At 35.2% G+C, this 24,556-nt stretch overlaps 3 protein-coding genes across 4 annotated transcripts; 1 reads left to right on the forward strand and 2 right to left on the reverse strand.

Annotated features, from left to right (window-relative positions):
• Positions 1-4,062: 4,062 nt before the first annotated feature.
• Positions 4,063-8,587, reverse strand: LOC111800795 (Replication factor-A protein 1-like protein). Its single transcript, XM_023684647.2, has 2 exons — positions 8,090-8,587; positions 4,063-6,617 (listed from the first exon to the last, which is right to left on the reverse strand). The coding sequence occupies exons 1-2, from the start codon at positions 8,371-8,373 to the stop codon at positions 4,340-4,342; spliced, it is 2,562 nt and encodes an 853-aa protein (XP_023540415.1). The 5' UTR covers positions 8,374-8,587; the 3' UTR covers positions 4,063-4,339.
• A 2,017-nt stretch (positions 8,588-10,604) lies between these two features.
• On the forward strand, positions 10,605-16,536 carry LOC111800848 (exopolysaccharide production negative regulator). The gene is made up of 5 exons (XM_023684728.2): positions 10,605-11,020; positions 11,584-11,714; positions 14,821-14,946; positions 15,107-15,234; positions 16,012-16,536. Exons 1-5 carry the CDS (start codon positions 10,807-10,809, stop codon positions 16,322-16,324), a joined length of 912 nt encoding a protein of 303 aa, XP_023540496.2. The 5' UTR covers positions 10,605-10,806; the 3' UTR covers positions 16,325-16,536.
• A 1,012-nt stretch (positions 16,537-17,548) lies between these two features.
• LOC111800819 (protein CYCLOPS) lies at positions 17,549-24,106 on the reverse strand. Of its 2 annotated transcripts, XM_023684684.2 has the most exons (11): positions 23,167-24,100; positions 22,381-22,433; positions 21,593-21,730; positions 21,346-21,394; positions 21,223-21,275; positions 20,368-21,047; positions 19,647-19,711; positions 19,492-19,537; positions 19,075-19,123; positions 18,631-18,759; positions 17,549-18,017 (listed from the first exon to the last, which is right to left on the reverse strand). In XM_023684684.2, the coding sequence occupies exons 1-11, from the start codon at positions 23,350-23,352 to the stop codon at positions 17,894-17,896; spliced, it is 1,572 nt and encodes a 523-aa protein (XP_023540452.2). In that variant the 5' UTR covers positions 23,353-24,100; the 3' UTR covers positions 17,549-17,893. The 2 variants fall into 2 exon arrangements, 1 of the variants encoding a protein (XP_023540452.2); XR_015422138.1 differs by lacking the exon at positions 19,075-19,123 and having other exon boundaries at positions 23,167-24,106.
• Positions 24,107-24,556: the final 450 nt, after the last annotated feature.

Raw genomic sequence — 24,556 nt, forward strand, 5'->3', positions numbered from 1 at the left:
AATGACCCACACCCAAACCCTTTTATACCTCCGGGGTCCGTATTCTCTACGGCCAGACCCACCGGTTTCTAATCTGCTCTCGGATTTGGACCCATTGATCAGCTGGTTGGTGCCACTTGCCACCTATCCACTGCCCTTCCTCCCTCAATTTAATAATAAATTTAGTAAATTTTATCAGTTTTATCTTCAAAATTAGTTTATATTCTCAACATTATTTTCAATTTTAAATATTTATTAAATACAAATTTTAAATTACTTAAATTAATATTTTTAAAAAGATTATTACGCGCTAAATTAAAATTTTAAATAAGTTTAATTTAACTTTTTTATTTTATATTTTTTTCGCTAAATTAAAATCTAAATTTATATTTTTTATTATTTATTTATTTTTCTAGACCACCCAATATTCCTTTTCCGACTTTGATGGATGGTTCGGTTGGTAAATTATCTTTAAATGGAATATTTCTCAAACCTAATTTATTTTCCCATAAAAACAAAAATACCCAACTTAAAAAAAAAAAAAAATCTTTATTTAAATATTAAATTTTATAAAATATTCAATAAAACGTCTAAACTTTATATTTTATTGTCTCTTATAATATACGGTTGACTCTCTCGAATCCACGGACCTGTTGACTTTCATTTTTATGTCTGACAAAATAAAAGTCAAAATCTAATTATTTTTAAGGTCAATAGATTAACTATATAATATTTATTTTATTTTTAGATATTATAAAATATAATAATATTCGACGATAATATCTTTTAATTAGTAGATGCACACGAGAATAAATATATATTTGTAGGAATATATAAAATTTTAAATAAAAATAAAAATTGAATAAAGTGGGTTTTGAGAATCTTGAAATTATGATTGATGAAAGTAAAAGAATATTTTCTTGAATTTATATTCGAATCTCAAATTGGATAGTAAGAGATATATTTATTGATAAGGACGTGGAAAAAATAAAATAAATCTAAATCTTTTCTTTATTTGATTCCATATAAATAATTTTATTTATATTATTAAATATAAATTTTTACAATGTGGGTGAAAAAATAAAATATTTTGATTTGATTTAATAAGATATTTATAAGTAATTCTATTATAAATATTATTTATGAAAATTTCATTTAATTGAATTTCAATTTAAAAGCACAAAAATTTCATATATTTTATTGACTTACGCCATCTAACACTATTTATTGTCTATCAGTTTCAACGTCGTTAGAAAAAATATGTATTAATATTCTTAAAAAATAAATAACAAAAATAAAGTTAGTTTATTTAAAATAAAAATATTTTTAAATTAACTGATGTTGCTTTCAAAATTGTATATTATTTATTTATTTAGTAACTCTTTAAAGAAATAGTTAAATATTTATAAAATAAAAAATTTATGCAGTAAAATCTAATTTAATTAAATTAATTGTGACTCCTAAATTATTTAGATTAAATTAAAATATATAAAAATCCCAACAACTTGATTTGTAAGTAAATAAATTATGAGAGAGATATTTATGAGTAGCGAGCAAGGGAAGGTTCCTCCACTGGATTGAGTTGGATGGTTTCTCTCTTAGCTGGCCGACACGTAACTACTACTCTCTGCCACGTGTCACACTATTTCTCAAGACTTTTCTCTTTTAAAATAATATATATATATATACATATGAAACGAAAATAAATATTTCAAAATTGTAAAAAAAAAAATCACATGATAGTATATATTATTTTTTAAAAATAGAAAAATCAAGTCGTTATAATATATATATATATATATATATATATATATACAATTAAGATTAAATCGACAAATTATTTTTTCCCTCTATTAAAGGGCGACATTTTTTAAATTTTTTTTTACTAATCCTAATATTATTACCGAATCTCGAGCACGTTAATAAAAATATATTTCACACATTAATATGATAAGGACTTGTAAATGAATTAAAATTTTAAATTGTATAAATTAAATTAAAATTATTGAATTAAATATATCTTAATTAGTTTAAATATATATTAGGGTTATTATGTTAGACCCATAATATTAAATTTAATAAATTTAATTTATTTATTTTTAACAATATTGGAAATGTTCTAATTTTTACTCCAAAGATATTATCGAATTTGGTGGTCCACCGAAAAGCTGCCACCACTTATTCTTAAAAATTCAAAATATTTTGTTTGGATTTGAAAAAAGAAAATAATTAAATTTTAGGCTTAGCTGTCAGTAATCCTCCGCCACTCAATTTGTGGACAAAAGTGCAATTTATGCGGATTAAAAAATAAAAAAAAATATATATATATATCGTTGCCGTATACATTTTCTAAAATTATAATTATTTTAGAAAATTGTATGTTTTATATTTTAAAATAATGGAAAAGTTGATGTGAAAAGGGTGGAATAAAACGTGAATTTCAAAGGAAATGTGTAACACGTGCTTTTATTATTATTATTATTGTTATTATTATTTTAGTTGGAAGTTGAAACGAATGTGAGTATGTCAAAGGAAATTATCAAACGTTGGTTAGGTTAAGAATATCTTGAGAGATACTCAACGGGATAGTGATCAGTCTTTTTCTCGATCTTGTTGAGACATGACTGAAAAAGTAGTTGTGTTTGTTTGTTTTAGTATTGATTTGAATTCAATGTCTTTTGTTTTAGTATTGATTTGAATTCAATGTCTTTTTATGCGCTTAGTTAAAGATGGTATGTTTTTAATATTAGATTTAGAAAAGATGGTATGTTTTTAGTATTAGATTTAGAAAAGATGGTATGTTTTTAGTATTAGATTTAGATTTAAATATTTGAACGAGACTGAAAGTACGAAAAGGTTTGAATTAGATTGGTTATTTATTTTCTTTGAGTTTGACAATGACAAGGATGTAAACAAAATTGTCCTTTCTAAATTTCGTGGAGTCTGAATTGATGGAGAGAGATAAAGTAACAAATGAACTATACCATACTCCAATTTCATCCATAATCGAGATATATTTTGTAATGAGAATTGTAGCAAGATTGATAAGCTAACAAAGGGGTGAAAAAAGGATTGAAGGGCAAACTGGAAGCATGCAGGGAGAGTATAACAATTCATATTCGATGCACGTGTGAGTATACGAGTCTATTTTATTTTTACTAAATGTATTGCAAATTGCTTGAACGACACTTCTTTATTGTGTGTTCATAATCTTAGATGGTCGCACTCCTGCTCTTCCTCCTAGACAAGGAGGATGAATAATATTTAGGTTTGATGTTGGTGCAGCGTCGTGCAAAAGGAAGCTAAGAAGATTAAGAATGACATGGTTGAAGATGTGTTAAATCAAGAACAACACGAAAATGAAGAAGAGTTCATAAAAGGAGGAAATTAACGAAGATTACAACAAAACGTCTTAGGTCGGCTATCTAAGATACAGAAAGTTGTTCGTTTCCTTTCCTATGTAATTTATTCTTACCTCGTACCTCTATGTGCAACATAGATAAAATTTGTAGATGTAACAAGATACTTTTGTCCGAGCAAAGGTGATCACAAAGATTGTCGAGTTGACAATGGGACGGTTTGACCGACGAGGGTGGTTCATAGGAGGGTCCGATTGAGGAGCGGAGAGATGGAGACAAGGAAATGGACCATTGCCACACATGATCCACCTTCATCCCAACTCGTTAGAGAAGAACCAGCCAATGTGCACCATGCCCTAGTCCAAAACCTAAACTTTATTAAGCTAAAATTTGAAATACGCCAAGTTCGTGTGACCGCCACACGTCTAAAGAACCAGCTCCTTGCTCTTTTCTTCGCTACAATTTTCCGACTTCGTCACTTGACCAGACAGACAGACACACACACACACACACTGATGCAGGACCATCCATTACTAGTTCATGTTCCATTTTCAAAATTTGAACACAGGAAGTCTTTGATAATTGCTTCACAAAGGCTTTTGGTAATCTAAACGATCATAGCCCAAATGAATTAAGCTTTTGATGAAACAAAGAAACATATTGTGACTAAACTATACATATTACATAAACCACAGGGAGACTGAGATAAAAGTAAATGCAAAAGGAAACTAAAACAGTGTTACAAAGATACATTAACTTATCAAAATATAAAAGGCAAAGCAGTCATCAAACAGAAATGAGTGGACTCAAAACTATGCTTACAGATTGTCCAAAATGCAAAACACAGTTTCCAAGCAACACTGTACAAGAAGATTTCAGGAATTCAGACACCAAAACAGATAGCATTTCACTTTGGTGCTACTCCTGGAACAACATCTCTTCTAATTTAAAGAACTAAGGCATTCAGGGAGTTTAGAAACTTGCCTGTGCGTTACGATGCATTACCTAGCCGTGAAGCCACTGTTACCATAAGCTGGAGGGACAGCAGCCAAACCAGGGCAATCCCTGGCCCAATGCCCTGTTTGATGGCATTTAAAGCATTCCCCAGAGACACCACCACCGGAAGGGCCAGAAGATCGATTTGAATACATTCCCCCTCCAATGGGATGCGTAGGAGCACTTGTTATACTTGGGCAGTTCATCGAGCTGTGACCAGAGCCCCCGCAGCTGTTGCAGTAAGTGTGTGAATTATGCACCATGGATGGAGAAGGCCTAGAACTGCTGTATTGGTTCTCATACTGAACACCTAGGTTTGGTGTACCATATTCTCTGCTGCTAACATTGCTAATATTTCGACTGGGTGACACGAACTGTCCACCACCAATATTCCCGGCACCACGAAGTCCGAGATCATGAATGGTGCTTTCTGTCTTTGGGGTAACAGAACTGGCGTTCTCTGCCCTGAGCTTTTCCATTAAGTCTAGAAGAAATCGGGACTCAGTCGAAAAATTAATGCTTTCTGCTTTCACCACTGTTGACCTTACTCTCTGTTCATCACTAAAAGTCTCTTCCTTTATTTTCAGCTTCATGATAAATTTTGTAAAAAGAACCTTACGGATGATTTCTGCAAATTTCTCATCATCTTGCTCTTCGTATTTCAAATAATACAATCTTTTTGCAGGTACGCCCATGATTTCCTCACCACCTTCTTGAAATGCAGTTACCCAAGTTAAACCAGTATGATCCTGTATTTGCAGCTGGAGTATGTATCTGTAATCACATTCGTCAACAGACTGATCACACCGGTCACATCTCCACTTTCCATCTCCATTATTTGTAACCTTTTTGCTGCATTGTCGGTCCCCGATCATGATAGGACATGCTGTGTAACAGAAGTTGTCTACCTTAATAAATGAAACGGTTGCACTAACAGTAATCCAATCAGGCTTCTCAGATGTTCCTAACCTCTCATCTTTTATTTGAGATATGGTCTTACGGACATCTGTCCTGCCTATGCTAGAAACTTCCCTCGATATAGACACAGACGGAGTACTCCTCCCTTCCTTCTCAAACCACTCTCTCAGAGTACGAGCCTCAGGAAAATCTGGCTCTACAGACAGCTGACTTGATGAAATGGTTCCCACTGCCTTCCCATTGAAGTCACTCACCCTACCAGATTTCACAGCCAAGACTGGGAACATCCCTGAGTCGCACATATTTTGCAATCGTTGCCCTTCTGCTTGACAAAAGTTTCCCCAAAGAGTCAATTCAACACTTCGCCCAGACATATCTTTCAACTGAAGGGTTCTCTTCTGAGTCTCGATACCATTTTTTCTCATTATAGAAGTTGAAGGATTAATGGACGTAACAACACCAATTAAATCTACAACACTGTTGTTGTCCATGCCTTCAATCTCACTAATCTGATGGAAATGGAACTGCTGTTGGGGGATTGATTGGTCATCCTCAAAGCAAGGTTGGATTGTTGATGTGCTCTCAAGAAATATTTCAAAGTCATTTTTGAGATGGTTGAAGTTCTTTTGAGCAGGTTTCAAGCTTCCTTTAGAAATGAAGTAAACTTTACCTGGTTCAATCTGGTTGTAAAACTGGTCAGCTACCATGTTGAAACACGTAACTCGTATTTCTCCACGGTGTGCATCAAGTAGATCAAATGAAAACACTTTCCCATCTCCACGAGGATTATTGTAGTGTCTAAGTTCTCCTTTTGAAGTAACTCGAGCCTTTATTGTCCACCTTCCTTGGTAAGGGTTCAGAGCAGTAATAGGCATGATCCTTGGGGGAGCTTCGTTTTTTGCTACTGGCCCTCTGTTGCTGTACATTGAAGGTGGCTGCTGATATGTTGGCTGAGGACAAGCATAAGCATTTAGAGGTGGCCTTGGATTATCTGATCCATTGTTGTGATATGCCATTTTCTGATCACCATATGACCCACTTAAAGAAGATGACCCGTTAAACCTTGTTCCAGGATCTGTCTTATTAGGGTAAAGAGGAGGCGCAATTGATGCAGTGTATCTTCCAGATTCCGGAGTGTTTGAATAAGCTCCCACATGCGATGCATGTGATTGATTCACTTTAGGCAGTTCAGAAGATGCACTAGATACATTCATTTTACCAGCTATTCCACTACTGGGTGAAGTCACCACAGAGGATTGGGGGTTTCCACTAAATGCACCTGTTACCGATCTCGTTGCTGGTACAGGTTCGCCAATAAATTCGCACATTTCCACTACCACGTCCAACTCGATGACAATTATAATCCTGTGATCAATTGAAATTGACATGTCATAAAGAGCATATAAAACAACTCCCCCCAACCCCAGAAAAAAAAAATAATAATAATAATAATAATAATAAAGAAGGAAAGATAAAAATTAAGTAAAATAAAGAAGAGCAAGATAGCATCAATACTGCGCAATAGAGCGAATTTTTTACATGCAATAAATTATCTCTTCAAAGGCAGAGTCGATAGATCTAAAAGAGGAAGCAGTAAAATGACTGTGATGCGTGCAATCTATTCGAAAACACATCAATAAACAACCTGTAAGGCCGTTCACATCAATAAACAGCCTTTAAAGGCTTAAGATAAGGAATGTTCGTGGAACTCTTGAGGCAAACTGTACATTAATTATTCAACACAATTAGACATCAACAAACAACAAGAGGACAAATCAGAATGCCTCATTGCCTTTATTAACTCACTCACTAGCACATGTGCATATGCACACTCATGCACAAAATAACATGATAAAGGGCAAAAAGGACTATGACAGTCAAAGGCTAGAGGAGAAACACATGTAAAGCTGAACAGAGCAATAATAGCTAATTGCACGAACATGAAACAACAAAGAGGTCAATATGGAAGATCAGTTCATTGCCAGGAAACTTATAACAAGTTTAAGTGGTTTTTTAGCATAACGCCAATACCCAAGAAACAAAAAAATAACAATAACCTTTAGAGAGCAATTGGTACAAGTCATTGGAGGATTATTTTTCAAGAAATAAAATGTGAAATGGACAACTATTTTCAATCCAATGCATGAAAATAGGTAAATAGATCATCAAAGTATCATCGTATCCATTATATTTTAAAACAATATTAAGATAAATGACCCGCTAACCCCACCCAACCCAAATCAGCCAAAATTACGTTGTAAGGTTGTGCTGAGTTCATCATCATCTAGCTAGACTCAATTAAGTTAGATGCTTAAATTAGAAACATAGCTTTCTTTCAAAATGGAAGTACGGAGTTAATTGTAAAGGTTGGAAAAAATAGTCATGGTACTAATGGCAAGCATGCAATATGGTTGATCTACTTGCAAAATTCATAGCAGGTTCATAAAGAGGCACTTGATCTACTGTGGTTAAATTCAAGATGATGGAGAAGGGTCATATCAAGACAAGTGACCGCTCCATTCCATGCTTAACGTTTTACGTCCCGTGTTTTCTTTGCAAAGTAAGGAAGATCTTGATCAGTGATACCGTTGAAACTCATGGAAGGCTATTCAATAAATTATCCTTTCATTATCTTATCTCGATGGTTGTTCTCCGAAATTAAACAATTAACTCACAAGGGTAACTATTTTGGATGGTAACGAGTCGAGACTCCTAAAAAAGAAATCAAATTCTTCATCTGGCGCCTACCTTTAACATTCGACATCAATTCCAAACTATATTCTGTCCAAAGCAAACAAATATCGAAATTAACTGGTTCAGTTCAAATGAAGACTTACAGGCGTTCTTGAACGGGATTACAAACATATTGCTTCAGTTGAACTATGGAACCTTTCTGCAACTTCCCGGACTTCACCAATCCATTCAGCTGAGTCCCCAACATTCCTTGCTGGTAATGTGTTCCATCAGAAAGCAACAATCTGTACCTCTCACTACCCGATTGTTGCGCAGTGTTAACCAATTTCAAGTCAATTACTTGCACAACCGGCTGGAACGTCTCTGCAGTCGATTCCCTTTTGCATATCATCATCACTGCTCCTTCCGTCAGCTTAAACTGCGCCATTTCAAGAAATGGTAACGCAAATCGAACACCCTAACAAAGAATTTAGTGCGTCCTCAGAAGATGAAACTTCAATCCAAATGCAAATGAAACTGAATCCGAGAATGTGGAATCGAATCGACGAATAATGGGGAGAATGAGGAAGAATCAGTTTCAGAAATTTAAAACCCTAAAAATAAGGTGGGAAGCGCCATGAATTTGCGAGGGAAACCGCGAATTCTAGTATTGGTGTGAAGAAGGGCTTTGCCTTTTTATTACAATTACAATTGTATCCCTCCGGCTTCCACAACACGCATCTCCATCGTGATTCCACGTGTCACATTGCCACGTCGTCTATTTCAAATTTTACGCTTTTAAAAATAATACTAACATTAAAAATTTTATTTATAAATATAAAAACATAACGTATAAATATAAATTAAATAAAAAATAATATTTATACCCTATTTCTCGAGTATGAACTTTGGCATATCACTCACTCGAGATGTTAAAAATTTGAAATCTCGTTAAACTAAATAAAAATATTAAGTTGGAGATGTGCACGGGACAGAGAGGGGATGTGGTCCCCATCCAAGACACCCTTTCTGGGGCTTGGGACCTTACGAATGAGCAGAACAGAGAGGAGGAAAGAGGTCGTGGCGAACCGTCATAATTAGTGAACAAGTGTAAGCTTCGCTGCCCGACAATATGTAGTACTGACCACACCAAAGGGACAGGCCCTGAAGCGAAGGACGAGAACGAGCAGATTCTTCGAAGATTTTTTCTTTTTCATATATTATTCAAGTCTTCACATAATTCGGTATCTGTCCTCCCTTCGTACTTCTTCAATTTGGGGAATTGGGCATTGACCGGGATAAGTAATATGATCTCATTCTCGACCCATTTATCTAACGGAAAAATGTTCTTCGCTCCCTTTTCTATTCCCGGTCTAAATGGGAAATCTCCACTTCATTCGAAGTGGACCCCATAGGTTAAATAGACATCTTTAAATCCAAAACTAGGAGCCACGTCGAGTAAGTGCTGCACGGAAAAGATCTAGCACCAATATAGTGCTTACATGCAGAAAGCAACGTCAAACTGAGCTCGGGTTAGGTTACATACGTTTAGTGGGAGTATGTTGAACATACTTACAGTGCTTATTGTTTTGAATCTTATATCGAGTTGCACATGAGATTTTTTTTGTCTCAATGGTCGGTATGCTCCTCAACTCGACTTCAGAGCCTTCAGGAGTGCGGTTTGCATCTTTGGGTAATTTGGGCCTCTTCGCTATACATTGACATTTTATCGTAAACTTATTAATTAATGTCCAATATGAGGTTCCACGTGCAGTTTTGGAACGAGTGAGGGATATGATATCTTATAACAAGCAAGGATCATGATTCCTCTAAGTAACGCTAGAACAAATACTCGAGATCAACTTGTGGTCGTTCATTCCTCAAATTTGGAACAAACTCATTCCTGACAAATACAAAGAATGGTCGAACCATTTGTTCCAACAAGGAACACAAACATATAAGTCGTTCTAAATATGGGTTTTTACTATTAGCCGTCGGATTTGGGTGTTGTTCAAACGACACTTCGAAGAGATGTGGCGGTGTTCGTCAAACGACAACACGATGACAAAAGTCAAACATCGTCATGAAATTAACCATAGACCATTTATAATTAAAAAGTCGAGCTTTTTTATTTTGTATCAATTATTAATTATTATTATTATTAGCTAATATTGTTTAAATTATAGAAACTATTCTTAAATTATTATTATTATTATTTTTTAATAATATCCCTAAATTTTTAAAAGTTTAAAAAATATTTCAAGTCGAAAAATATTAAAATTTTAATTCAATAATATCTCTAAATATTAAAAAGTAAAAAAAAAAAAAATAATATCATTAAAATTAAGTTTTTTTTTTAAAATATAAATTTATTAAAACATATTATATTTAATAAGAGACAATATTTTATACCCGATTTTTAGATTATTTGTACGTTAAATTTGGTCATTTAGATTATTTAAATAATTAATAGTAAATTTTAATATTTTATTTAAAATAGATAATTTTAAAAGAATAAAATTAAAAAAAAAGTAAAAAATTAAATAGTTATTAAAGTCTATTAATTTTTTTTCAATATTTAAATTTAAAAGAAAAGCTTACGGTCGGAAAGGTTAAGAGGCCACGTGGCTTTGGGCACACTATAAATACCTTATAATATTCCAACACAAACAGAAAGTAAAAAAAAAAAAAAAAAAAAAAGAAAGTCGATCGTTTCGTCTCTCCACAGCAAAATAAAATTTCTTCTATCCCTCTGGTCAAAGGGACTCCGATCACCGGATAGATGTTTCCGGTGGCCGGAGATTTCGTCTCCTCAAATCCTTGAACTTCGTGCTGCTCATCACCGAAATCAGAGTGATTATCCTGCAATTTCAGTATTCTAATGGATTCTGAGGACGATGAGGTCTCTACGTCTGAGAGGACGACGAAGAGGGGTTATCTAGCTGTAACTATGCGATGGTGTGCCGTGCTTTTGATTCCAGTAGTTTCATTCTTTCTTGTGACTGTATCTTTGAGTTTAGTTGCTGTTTTTGTCGCCAATTCGTCAATTACTAGTCCAATTTCTTTGCGTTCTCAGTGCAAGATTGTTTCCAGCAGTAAGTTTTTTTTTTTTCTTATGCACCTTCTCTTTTAGTTCGTTCCGAAATCGAGTTTGATATTTTTGGTTTTATAAGTGATAAAGACGCGCTGCTGAATACTGAGTTTGAGACTATCTGATATTGAAATTGTAGGTTCAATCATCTATGTGTTTATAGTCCCAGGATGATTTGTAACTGTAACAAGGCTGATCTAGTTATCTTCATGTGGACCTAGTGACTACGAATAGAATAATCCTTTCTTTTGTAAACAACGATCTCGTTACTGTGTTTGCGGATGGAGTAATATGTGTACAAACTTAGCTTAGAATTGACTCCATTTTCTGGATAGGCTAAAAACTAAGTGAGATATCAATGGCCACATATCAGGTACGACAGTATTATGAAAGCACTTCATTCTCTTCTTGATTAGGGAAAGTATTAGAAATTGCTCAGAGTTAAGAACTTTGGTTCATTATAAATTGGGGGTTTAAGTGCCATCAGCTCTCATTTGTTAGTATTTCGATTAATGCTAAACCTTGTACCCAATGCTTTCTTTTCTGAGTGATTTTTTCTTTTTGCAGGTGTGGACCTTAGGTCATCCAAGGTTTGTGAACTTGGACTACTGAATTATAAAGCCAAGAATGTTTTCTACCCATATGAAAGAAATAAGTTTAGATGCCGATATGATTACTATTGGGCTTCAGTGTTCAAGGTTAAAAATTACAATGATTTATTCTCAACTATGTTTCTCTTTGGCATTTCCCCCTCAATATGCTTCTTAATACTTATCTTATACCATTGGCCCAGTGGCTATCACGTATTGATATCTTCAGACATCATAAGATAACATGAAATTCTAACAGTGTTGAAGAATTTGTTTTTCTTTTCATGCCACGTTCAGATTAGTTTTATCTTCAGAATCAGCTGTAGCTCCTTTGTTCTTTTTGTAATTACACATCTTTATTGCATCAATGGCATTTGGAGGGGAATATTTATTATTCACCTGGCTCTTTCCGCATGATATCATCATCTATTGAGTGTCTTAAAACAATCAATGGGTGTTTGTTTTTTCATCAATATCTGAAATGCAGTTTTACATGTTTTATACTGTGGCATCTCTGTTTGTTTATTTATTTGTACTTACTCATCAATTGTTCTGATAGATTTTTATGTATGGTTTGCCTTGATACTTTCTTCTTGAATTCAAGAGTGACCTCTGCTTTACATCTTATTTTGCAATATTTATTGTTCAATAATATGCAATCTTTTCCTATAGCGGCTTTTAAAATAATCCTTTTTGGGCAACTATGAAATATTTACATTAACGTGGTACATAGATATGACACAACAATAACATAGTTACATATCATTTTAAAAAATTAGAACATGGACACCACAAAGATACATGCAATAAATATAACTTTCTAAAAATATTTTTAGTACACAGACACATATTATTACTTTATTGATTCTCAACTATCCAAGGAGACTTACTTCTTGGAAAATAACCGTTTTCTCTATGGGAGAGAGGGTGAGTTTTTATTTAGTGTTTGTACTTAGTGGGATCCTGATTTACTTTTGTTTGTGTTTAACATTCCTGTCTTTGGTAGCAAGAGCCTTGAGAAAACTAAAATATTTTCTGTTGGAAAAAGTTGATGAGGGAGGGGTGCTCACCGTATTAGCTAGAAGGTAGCGTCGTGGTCAATTGATCAAGAAGGGTTGGGTCTAAGTAACTTTAGATTACATAATGAGGCACTGCTAGCTAAATGGTTATGGCAATTTTCTATGGAATCAAACTCTCGTGGTGTATGCTCAGTATCAATGTGGCCTTTGTGCTTTCAATTGGGCGGGTCAAAAGCTTAAAGGCATTTCCAGAAATCTAAGGAATCTACCTCTTTGGGCTTTTTCTCCTTTCTAAATTCGTTAATTGTCTTGTTGGGGAAGGCTCGAGTAACTTTTTCTTGGATGATTATTGGGTGGGTGATAGACCCTTCCATCTTGTGTTCCTTCGCCTTTATCATCAGTCCTCCTAGTTGTGCCTTATATCTTTTATCATTTCATCCATGGCCTCTTCTTCCTCTTTCAACTTTGGCTTTTGTTGGCCCTAGTCTTATAGAAAGGCTACAAATGTTGCTACTTTAATCTCTTTGTTGGATAATATCCTTATTCGGCCTAGGAGTCGGGATATTCCTTGTTGGCTGATCCTTCATAAGAGTTCTCCTGTAGTTCTTTCTTTAACCACTCGTGGAATTGTTGCCCCTTCACCCCCGTTTATTCTCCTCATTTTGGAAGTTTAATATGCCAAAGAAGGTTGAATTCTTTTTGTGGTAGGTCTTACATGGGTGTTAATACTATGGATTGGATTCTAAAGCATTCCTCCTTCTTTTGGGGCTACAATGGTGTCTTCTTTTGAGGAAGGTGTCTGAGGACTTAAGCCATTTGCTTTAGAGTTGTCAAGTTGGAATCTTATAAAGAAATTGAGGATCTTCAAAACTTCTTTCTAAGTTGTTTGGTTTTTGTGGCTGTCAAGGTGAGAACGATTTAGTCTGGAAGCTGAAGAGTTCTGGGAAGCCTATCAGTGAGAGTCAATTTTCTGACTATTGGTGTGCTGCTTTAAACTTCTCTCTGTATAAGACAATCTAGAAGGATCATTACTTGATCCCTTTTCCCCTTTACATTGTTGTTCTTTTGGGTGAGTAATAGCTTATGGGGATCTTAATACTGGTGATAGAGTCCTGTGTAGAAATCCTGGTTTGACTTTATGCCTTAACTAGTGCAAGCTGTTTAAAAGGGCTAATGAATTGGTGGGTTCCTCTTCTTAAGATGCCCATACTCTTAATGTTTGGTGGAGGCTGGTCACTTTTGGGATCAATACGATCCTTTCATGTTCTACTTGTTAATCCTAGATCCATTGCTTTGCCATCAAAACCTAAATCAGAAGATAAAAGTGTTGGTTGAATGCAGGTAAAACAGTTTTTTGGGTTTGTGAGTTTCGGATAGAAAGAAATTGGAAATGTAGAATTTTCCAAGGTGTTTATAGGCAGTAAATTTGGGATATTATTATTTTGGTCCCTTCTTCTTGGAGCACTCTTTCCAATTCCTTTTGTAATAATTAGCCAATTGGAGAGTCTTTTTGTAATTTACGGATTCCTTGGGTCTTCCCTTTTGTAAGTTCATTTATTCAATAAATTCTTTGTTTCTTAGAAACTAAAAAAAAAAAAGAAAAGAAGAGAAAAAATCTCTGATTGCATGATAGTTACCTAAAAGTGTTCTTTTTTTGTTACTAATTCAATTCTTCACATATATTCTCCATACCCAAATCACTGAATAGGATAGGTAAAGAAAAGAAAAGAAAAAATCTCCTAATGTGTTAGTTACTAAAAAGTGTTTTTTTTTTTTTTTTTGTTGCTAGTTCAATTCTTCATACGTATCCTTCATGCCCAAATTATGTGATATTATGGGTAAAGTATGTCAACGAAAAGTTCGAAGTAAAATTGGAAAGGGACATCAATGAGAGATGGTTCGAATGGACTATGTAAAATTTTAAGTTCGATGCAAGCAAGATTAGGATGGTGTTATTTGTTGCATTCATTTTTGGGAGCCTTGTGATTCAAAATTTTGAGTGCTTTCATGTTGCAGCTCTCATATTTTGACACACTCATATCGAACACCTCTAAAATTGTTTCTAAATTACTGTTTATAATTGAAAGTTCACGCACAAACATATTCATGTAATTTTTTATAATACTTTCTATTACCCATGATTTTATGTATTTGTCCCCTACCCATCTTTATTTATGTCTCTTTCACAATTGTAGGTAGAAATGAAGGATCGTTTTTCTGGCAAGGCTCGGGTGGCTTTGGCAGAGGCTCCAAATGAGGCCCTTCCTCATAAATGCAGGCCTAATTTTGGTGCTGCATGGTTGGCTAAAGATAAATTCAAGGTGCACTAGCAATGGATCTCACCCATGATTGATTTTACTGCATAGATTTGAAGTCCTTAGATTATTCTGTTTACAAAGGACACAGATAAGGTATTCACCATCTTAACCAGTTTCTGTTTTATTTACTTCTAATACACTTCCTATGTTGTTCTTCGATTAGGTGAATGAAACATATGGCTGCTGGTACTCATCTGACATTTCCACAGTGAGCTTAGACTATGATGGCTTTTCCAGCTGTCAAGCTCAAGAACCTACAAAAGTTGAGATGATTAAAAGATACTATTTCCTGTAAGTTACTTTTTTACCAACTTTTTCCAATTGTGGCTTTGAATATGGAAGAGTTTGTTAATTTTGCAGGCAGTATTGACTTGTATTTCTTATATTTTTTTCATCGTTTGCATGGAATTCTTAGTCTTATAGGCAATATGTGTATTGCAGTCTGCCATTTTTGTCTTATCACGGTGTCATCTTGAATAGTTGGATGCAGTTGCATCTGTAAATATTTTTTTCTTTGCAAAAAAAAATCTACCAATACTGGTAAAGGAGCGAACAAGGGCTATGCTTGACCAGATAACGGGAAAGAATCTTAATTACTAGGCGGAGCTGGGCTCAAGAGATCTCTCAAGCTGACTTGCTAGAGAACCAAGATCAATCTCTATCATCTTTCGAAACAGCATTAACCATTGAACTGGAAACCTTCTGCTTTGTTGCATCTTTTACTATGGTTTTCTCCTTCATGCATACTGGTTTTTAACTAGTGCTAATTACCCATTTCTTCCACATTGAAATCTTGATACATTTAGAAACACCCTGAAATGTGAATTCTTGCTCCTGCCTGAAGGTATGATCCATTGTTTTGTCAAGTATTACATAATCCAATTGCTGACGATGTTTTGTCATTGTATAGTCAACTTAAAGATTACCAATGTATTAATTCCACTTATTTGTATCTCATAAAACATCTTAGAGCTCCTCAAAAAAGTTCCGAATAGTTTAGTAGCCGCTTGGTCTGGTACTAAACTGCTTGATTCAATAATCGATTATCATCGTTCTACTGGTTTACAGGTGCACGAAACTATTGCTATCTTGGTATTCCAGCAAGGAAAGAACTATATTTTGGAGGTGGGATATGTTGGCTGGACTTATGACGGGTTTCTCGACTTCGTTGATCACCATTACTGTCTTAAGGGTCCTACAACCACTGATACCTTGGATGCTTAGGTACTTCACAACAAGGTTTTTTATCCACCTGAATCGTGCTTGTTTTCTGGTAGCATACTTCTCCTTTGTAGGTTGGTTAATTATCCAGTATGGAAAAAGGCTTAGCCTTCCTGAGATTTTCAATATTCTAAAAAGTAGGCTATGGTCCTCAGATTGATCAAATGAAAGTTTGGATCATTGAGTTTCCACATTTGAAACAATAGAAAGTAAATGTAGCCTTTTTTTTGCAGTGGATCGGTACCAGATAACTGGTTTGTTAGAATCTATTAAATTTGGCTGTTTGTAGAAATATGTATGATGATATTAATGAGATAACGCTGTAACTTCTTATATGTGAAAATTTGACACGAGAAGAAGTGGATTTACATATGATTACAGAAGCTGTTCTCAAGTTTTCCGGACTTATCTGGGCTTGCTGTTATCGCTTCAAGGTACTTATCTCTTTCTAAAATGGAAAACATGGCTAACTATTTCCACTATCTTGATGTTTTTTTAGCCATTCTTCTTATTTAGGAGCATAATTTATATTGCAACTTCGATTAAGGACCTAGTTCTGATTATAGGGATTTGTTTTCAACTTCATGAGCTAGTATTAGCTTATAATACGCATAATCCCAGGGAATGAAGTGTAAAGAAACAACATTCTCATACTCCGTTTACGTGTACACCACGTAGACGCAGATCCGTTCATTCAAACTTTACTTTATTTCTTCTTATACCAAACACCAAAGAGTGTTCAAGTGAAATTATGTGCATTTCGGTTATTTTTTTTAGGCAACTGTCTTGTCCTATTACATTTAGATGTTGAATGACATTGTATTGTAAGTAGGTAGTTATTGTAACAACCCAAGCCTACCTTTAACGGATATTATCTCTTTGGGTTTTCCCTTTCGAGCTTCCCCCTTCAGGTTTTTAAAATGTGTCTGCTAAGGAGAGGTTTCCACACCCTTATAAGGAATGTTTTGTCCTCATCTCCAACGTAGGATCTCACAATCTACATCCCTTGGGGGCCCAGTGTCCTCGTTGGCATACCGCTCGGTGTCTAGTTTTGATACTATTTGTAACAGCCCAAGCCCACCGCTAGTTGATATTATTCGTTTTGGCTCGTTACGTATTGCAATCAGCTTCATGGTTTTAGAATGCATATGTTAGGGAGAGGTCTTCACACCCTTATAAAGAATGTTTCGTTCACCTCTCCAATCGATGTGAGTTCTCACAAAAACCATTTGGTTTGGTTAGGTCGAAAACCAAACCGACTATCACCTCGCTCAAAACCATGCCCTCTAATCCTTTTACTATTTACCTGACTTTATTAATCACTCAGCCACAATTGAACTTTACCAACAAAGCCAGCAGTTTTTCTTTTCTAAAATCATGGGACTCAAACAATGTCAGTCTTCATTTCAATATATGCCAAACAGAAAACATTGATCAAGAAAATACAACAGATTTTGAGCTTTACAGTATGCGAGCCGATTGAAACCAAATACACTCATCTATCAGTACCTGTCCCTGGTTACTGAATATTTTGGACATTCATACATATATCTCAAGTAATACACAACCAATTAACAATCTGTTTGTGAACTTTCTGAGAGTTGCAGATAATTTGTGAACTCCCAAGACCAATAATGCAAATAATTGTTAGACCCTTTCTGAAGTTTTGGTTATGCCTTGACACAATTTGGGTGGAGGGTGTTTCAGTCCAATTAAGACAATAAAACTCTCAGATTCTTCCAGTTTCTGAGAGAATCTTCTCAATCTCTTCAAGTAGGCATTCTTTTTCATCTGCTAAGTCCTCATTCTGCTTCTGAAGATCCTCTATCTGCTTAGTCTGCTCAGAATCCTTCCTGCATTCATTTTCAAGAACTTGGTCCTTAGATCTTTATAGTTAAGAAAAATCAAAAGCAAGAGATGAGATAATGAAGCCAATATTCATCTGGAAAATGTTGTAGAAATCAGAATCATGAGAATTTCAACAGTTAGCCATTCTTTTCAGCGAACACATCATGCTATATATTTTCTTTTTTAATAGTTAATACATCAGAAGTTCGTCTAAACCTAATTACAGTGTAAAACTTCATTCAAATATAAGCTTTCAGCTAGGCATAAATATACATCTTTTAGTGTATGCATCTGAACTGTAAGGAGAAATAAAAACTTTTAAATATGTCATGGACCTGTGAACACAAAATTGAAAGCTTAGAGACCTATTAGACATGAATTAAAAATTTAGAAATCTATGAGACACTTTTTAAAATTCATGAACTAAATAGACAAACTTAGTAGTTTAGAGAATTGTAATTTGACAAAATTCATATGATTTCAACGTACACGTGTTATTATCCTAAAATCCTAAAACATGAGATTCTTTTTGCGCGAAGAATATTGAAAGCATGTTAATAAGATTAAAACACCTCTAATATTCTGTTGAATCCTAGTTAATATAATTGGTGCTGTTACCTATTCATAAAGGACAAATTGAGTTTTAGTGACCGCACTTCCTTCTCAAGATTCTCACACCGCTTCAGAACTGATTGCATATCTGATGGAATAGTTGGTGTCATATTCCTCTCCTTCGCCTCTGCCATTCTGCAATTACCAGTATTTGAGAACGAGTTGAGAGTTCAAATTTTCACACAAATACGATACAAGCATAGAAAAGCTTGCTTCCTTTCCCCAAAATGATTACTAAACTAAATTTGCATCAAATCAATTACTAGAATTGAATTCTTGCAGTCATAGTTTATGCATATTGAGAGATAGACTTCTATCATCATAAGCATGAGCAAATTTCTTGTTCTAATTTCATGATAATACCCAACCAAATATGTGCATCATTTTGCCTAATTACCCTAACAATATTAATCACCAGTAGAAAGCCAGCAACAGAGATCTTTTACATACTTTCGTAATCGCTCCACCCGGCGTTTCTTTGTGGGATCTCCCTTGTCCACTGCGAGAATTTTATTGGTTAGCAAAATAATTTGGCTCCATTACTAATCGATTATGACTTCAGATTAGCAACTATATAATTAGAGTTATAAAGGTTAAACACCAAGATTCTTGCAAGTTAGTTGAGCCTAAGAAGGTGCTTGTACTATGGTGGCCTCTAGATGATACTAAATAGAAGTGTACATCAGTCATAGCAAAATAGATTTAATTTAAAATGATTCATTAGGACTCATTTGTTCATCGTATAACAGGAAATGCATAGATAGGTGTCATGATAATATTCTTAGTATCATTCTAATTTGGTTGGATGTCCTGAAGGGACGGAAATAATAGGCATATATCATTGTAGTTTAAAACATAAGTACTCACCTGAAGCAGCTGATGTTACGGACCCGTAACGAATTACACTCCTCCTCTGCAATCAATGCCAACATAGACAGCAAAAGAAGGTTATTCTGAGTATAAGCCTGTAGGGAAAACAGCTTAATTTGTAAAGGTTTCTACCATGCGGGAAAAAAGCGCACCTTTCTATCATCTTTTAAGTTGTCTATTATTCTTTCTCTGAAGTCTGCTGTCGCACTGGATGAAACTTGAAGTACATAAAGGCAAAGAAAGAAAAAAAAAAAAAAAAAAAAAAACTTGTTAATTGAAATAATAGAAACAAATGAAAATGTGTATCTAGTGTTGGACAATGCTAACTGTAACGGCTCAAGTCCACCGCTAACAAATATTGTCCTCTTTGAGCTCTCTTTTGGGCTTCTCCTCAAGGTTTTTTAAAACACGTTTCCTAACGAGAGGTTTCTACACCCTTATAAAGAATGTTTCGTTATCCTCCCCATCCCCAACCAATGTAGAATCTACACGGACAGACTGAGAAACTCAACTTTATACAGCCTCTACAAATGCGGCCTACAGTCTTGTTCATGGAAGGGGAGAAGATGATAATTGATGGATCTGTAAGTAAAACCTAAACTTAGGAAATTTTCGATTCACGTTTCATACATACATAGCTCCACTAGTTTTGAAGGAATTTTCTGAAGACAACCACAAATGGGGCAATGAATGATTATATGGCTATCAAAGACGTTGACATTCAGAAATCAAGAACCTTCCTAACCACTGACACGAGCTAGAAAAAGTCTAAAATCATCACTAAATATGCATCCATGGACAAGGCCAACGAGGTTAGAATTGAAATCAATGACGAAGAATAACACAACATTTATCATTGAACAGATTGGCTACCTTTAGATCGTGATGATCCATTTTCTAAACTCTGATTGCCTGCAACTTGTTTCCTTGAGCTTGCACCGTTGCTATGAGTTAGAGTTGAGTTGCTAAGACCATCACACGCCTCAAAACCGGATGAAACTACTGCTGCAGCAGCAGAAGATTCACTTTGAGAAGGTTCTTGAGAAATTCTACCTGACTGAATGGGATTTACAGGATATACTAAAGCATCGAAACCGAGCTCTGCTGATCCCTCAACCGTTTGTAAAATTCTATTATCCACGACTTGAACAGTAGAAAATTCCTCAAGACTGTTCGGTATTTGATGTATATAACTGTCACTTCTTCGATCGAAACTAAGGTTGCCAAAACGTGCATTTGAACTATCCTCCCGTACCTCTTTAGCAATCTGGTTATTGAGTTTCTTCCGTTCTAATGTGCCCTTTAGCATGTTTACAACAGAAGAAATTTTATCTATATCATACATGTTTGGTGCATTGAACATTGATGCCGATGAATTGGATGTGGATACAAATGTAACAGGCTGGTTTGGAATCTCACAAGTAGAAGGGTCAATGAAACTCTGTGAATTTGTGATATCTAGTTTCATCGCGTTGGCTCCATGCCCTGACAAGTCATGCATGGACTCTATACCGAATGAGCTTTGATTGCTTTGCATTGCAGCATACCTCCTCCTTGATACCCATCAATATATAAAGCATTGAAAAACAGACGAGTATAAGTTCATCCTCATAATTGACACTTTACAATAGAGGTGACATATAAGATTATAGAAAATGAAAAAGCATCCCTCTGTAAAAGTTTTCAGTATCATCATGGTGGAAGATTAATCCGCAGTAGAATGATTACCTTAGCTCAGATGATCGACTTCTTGTCATAGGTTGAGAACTATGGAACCATGCCTGTACAAATAGTGAGATATTAAAAGGTTGTGATGGTTTATTAGCTTAAGTTTTGAAGAGAGGAACAAACCTTCGCAAGATAAAGGTTACTACCTTGCACTTCACCATCAACAACATCCCTAGAAGTTCAAAATGACAAACGAATAAATCTTCCAACAGACAAAAGAGGGGTGCTAAAACTTTTATGTTTCTTTCATCTTTTACAATGTAAGCTAATATTGACATGATCAACAAATTTGAGGTACAAGCGAACTCCATTTAGAGAACAATATTACCAATAGCACAAGAGCTGTGGCTCAAAAAATTGAAGAGCAAACCTGAAAGTTTGTTGATTAGCTCCTGCGACATCATCAGCCACGGAGGCACTTTGTGGATGCAATATATCATTGCTTATTCTCTTTTGATGTTTTGCCACATACTGAGGACTAGGCAGTTCAACAAACTCAGAGGCAATTCTGCAAAATAATAATAGTAATAACAACATTAAATAAGAATGTGGAAGTACTGATAATATTTGAATGCATAGTTTTCACGGTAATGAAGGCCAAATCTCTGAGCAAAGAGACTCTTTTAAAACTTTGAAACTTTAACCGTGAGATCCTACATCGGTTGGGGAGTAGAACAAAACATCCTTTATAAAGGTGTGGAAACCTCTCCCTAGTGTTTTAAAAACTTTGAGGTTGGCTGGAAGGGTAAGCCTAAAGAAGACAATATCTACTAGCGGTAGGTTTGAGCCGTTACAAATGGTAAATTAGAGTCAGACACCGGATCATGTGCCAGCGAGGAGGCTGAGCCCCGAAGGGGGTAGACATGAGGCGGTGTGCCAGCAAGGACGCCAGGCCTCGAAGGGGGGTGGATTTGGGGGTCCCACATCAATTGGAGAAGGAACAAGTGCTAGCGAGGACGTTGGGCCTCGAAGGGGTGGATTGTGAGATCCCACATCGGTTAGGGAGGAGAACAAAATATTCTTTATAAGGGTGTGTAAACCTCCTAGCAGACGCGTTTTAAAAACCTTGAGGGGAAGCCCAGAAGGGAAAGCCCAAAAAGAACGATATATGCTATAAGCAATTCGAGAATCTCAAGAAACCGCAATAAACATACTAACCTTCTTGATGCCTGTCGAGTGCGATAAGCCAGGCCTGATGAGTTGTTAACATTCTGTAAGAAGAAATAGATCAACAAAGTTATTCAACCAAGTTACCAGAATATGAACGATTTAACTCGACTCGAGAAAATAAAATCCATCAAGCCTATAACACAATAATCTGTCCAGATTTTGTCTACGCTATATCAGATGCATTTCCATTACACTAGGAAGTACGAACATGAAGTCACATCAAGAATCAATTATCCAATAGCTCATTTTGGTTTTTCTGACACATGAAACATCACAACTATGATCTTGAAAATCAAGAGTTTGGTCATTCATGCCCACTAGAGTATCTGATATTGTCTAATTCCTTAAGAAACGCAAAAAAGTGCAGGTGTTAGAAAGATCTTCATCAGAGCTTAGAATACCTGCAAAATAGGGATAAAAAATCAAACAAGTGGTTGTAAACAGAGAAGTCCCATCTTGATGACAAATCTTTTCTGGTAAGAAAATTCAGCTATAGGGTTATAAATTTCTCGTGGCACGTTTATGGTCACGTTATTGCTGCGAACCGTTCCATTTTCGGGATCCTCCATGAATCTTGACTTCAAAATACTAGTGAACACCATAAAACATCCAGGGAATTAACCAAAATCTTATCATTTCCATTGCCAGTCAATTGAACCCAGTAAAGCTTGATGGACCTGACTATAATTTCAGCAGTTCTTGAACAAATTTATGCTATATGCTTTATTTTATCCACAAGTAAAACAAAGCCAAAAAGGTAATAGAGCTGCTTGCCTCTCCATTTGTTAACCAGCTTTTGAAGAGTTCCTCACTATCTGTACGAAAGCTCTGAGAAAAATTCTTTAATCCCATCATCTCCATGGTTGGTGTCGACATTCCGATTGAGTTTTCCACCCAAGATTTAAGAAATAGCTCCTCATTTGCGTTTCTATACATCTCTGAAACAGCCCTTCCTTCCATCTTTATGATGATACTTGCTCAAATGTTTGGATCATTTCGAGACAGAAAGAGGCCTAACTTCTACACATAATGCTAAAAAAATAAACATATGCAGAGGCTATCCTTTGAAATTCCCCAAACTCCACAAGAATCAAAACTCTCAATTAGAGATAGGCTACTCTGTTTGCTGTTGAAAACTCCAAAACTTCTCTCAAAATCTTGTACATAATTTAAGAAATCATGATTCCCACCAAGATGTTTCAAACTCTTTCTATCCAGAAGAATATCAGCACTTGAAACTTGAAATCAAAGATCACAAACTCAAAAAGGACCAAAAATTATGATTGAACAGATCTCCATAACAGTGATAAGGAAATAAAACTTCTCTAAGCCTGTCAAACCACAACCATTGACCGTCCAAGCAATATCACAACCAGCTAGGCCGGTAAGAACTTTAGAACTAACAACAAACGTAATCAAAAAGTGTGTATCTAGGGTTGCTGCAAAAATGATATAATATTGCTCATTCAAAATTCTCCAGCAAATTGTAGGCACAGAGATATGATTTAAAAAGAATTGAGGCATCTATTAATATTAGGTTTTGTTGAGGATTCCAATGTCATAATCTGTCGTTTTACATATATTATAACACGAAATTTCTTCCTTATTGGGCGCAGTTGTGATTGAAAAGCTATATCCAATATTTAAGCCCTAGATTAACAAGCAGAGTGGACTTATTCGATCAATACAATAAAATAAGCAAAAAGTATGATGAAAAAATTGAGAAATCTTACGAGATAGAGCCAGATCGTGATGGCGACGTGAAAATGACCAATAGCAAGTGTCTCTATGAAGCCGTTGGAATGGCGCTTTCATGATATTGCGTACGCTGCTGGAGAAGGCCTTTTGAGGGCCAGAAACAAGCCGACCTGTTCGATCAACGAACGAATTATGCGGTTTCTGATTCGGATTCTCCACATCATCCTTCGATTGAGGTTTTGTTGATGAATTGTTTATAGAAAATTTCAACATCAGCCTTCTGCTCCTCAAATTGGGAGTTGCTGGATGAAAGAAATCTTCGTCTTCGTTTCGATTGTGTAAACAGTTGATGAGTTGAAGCATGGCGGCAATAGAAACTTCGAATAAAAACGGCTAAAAGTTATATATTTTAAAAAAATATTCTTTCAAAATTACTATTCAAATAAAACTTCACTAAATATTGATG

The sequence above is a fragment of the Cucurbita pepo genome, chromosome 8 (genome assembly GCF_057944985.1).
Source record: "Cucurbita pepo subsp. pepo isolate OVF chromosome 8, ASM5794498v1, whole genome shotgun sequence".
Classification (NCBI taxonomy): domain Eukaryota; kingdom Viridiplantae; phylum Streptophyta; class Magnoliopsida; order Cucurbitales; family Cucurbitaceae; genus Cucurbita; species Cucurbita pepo.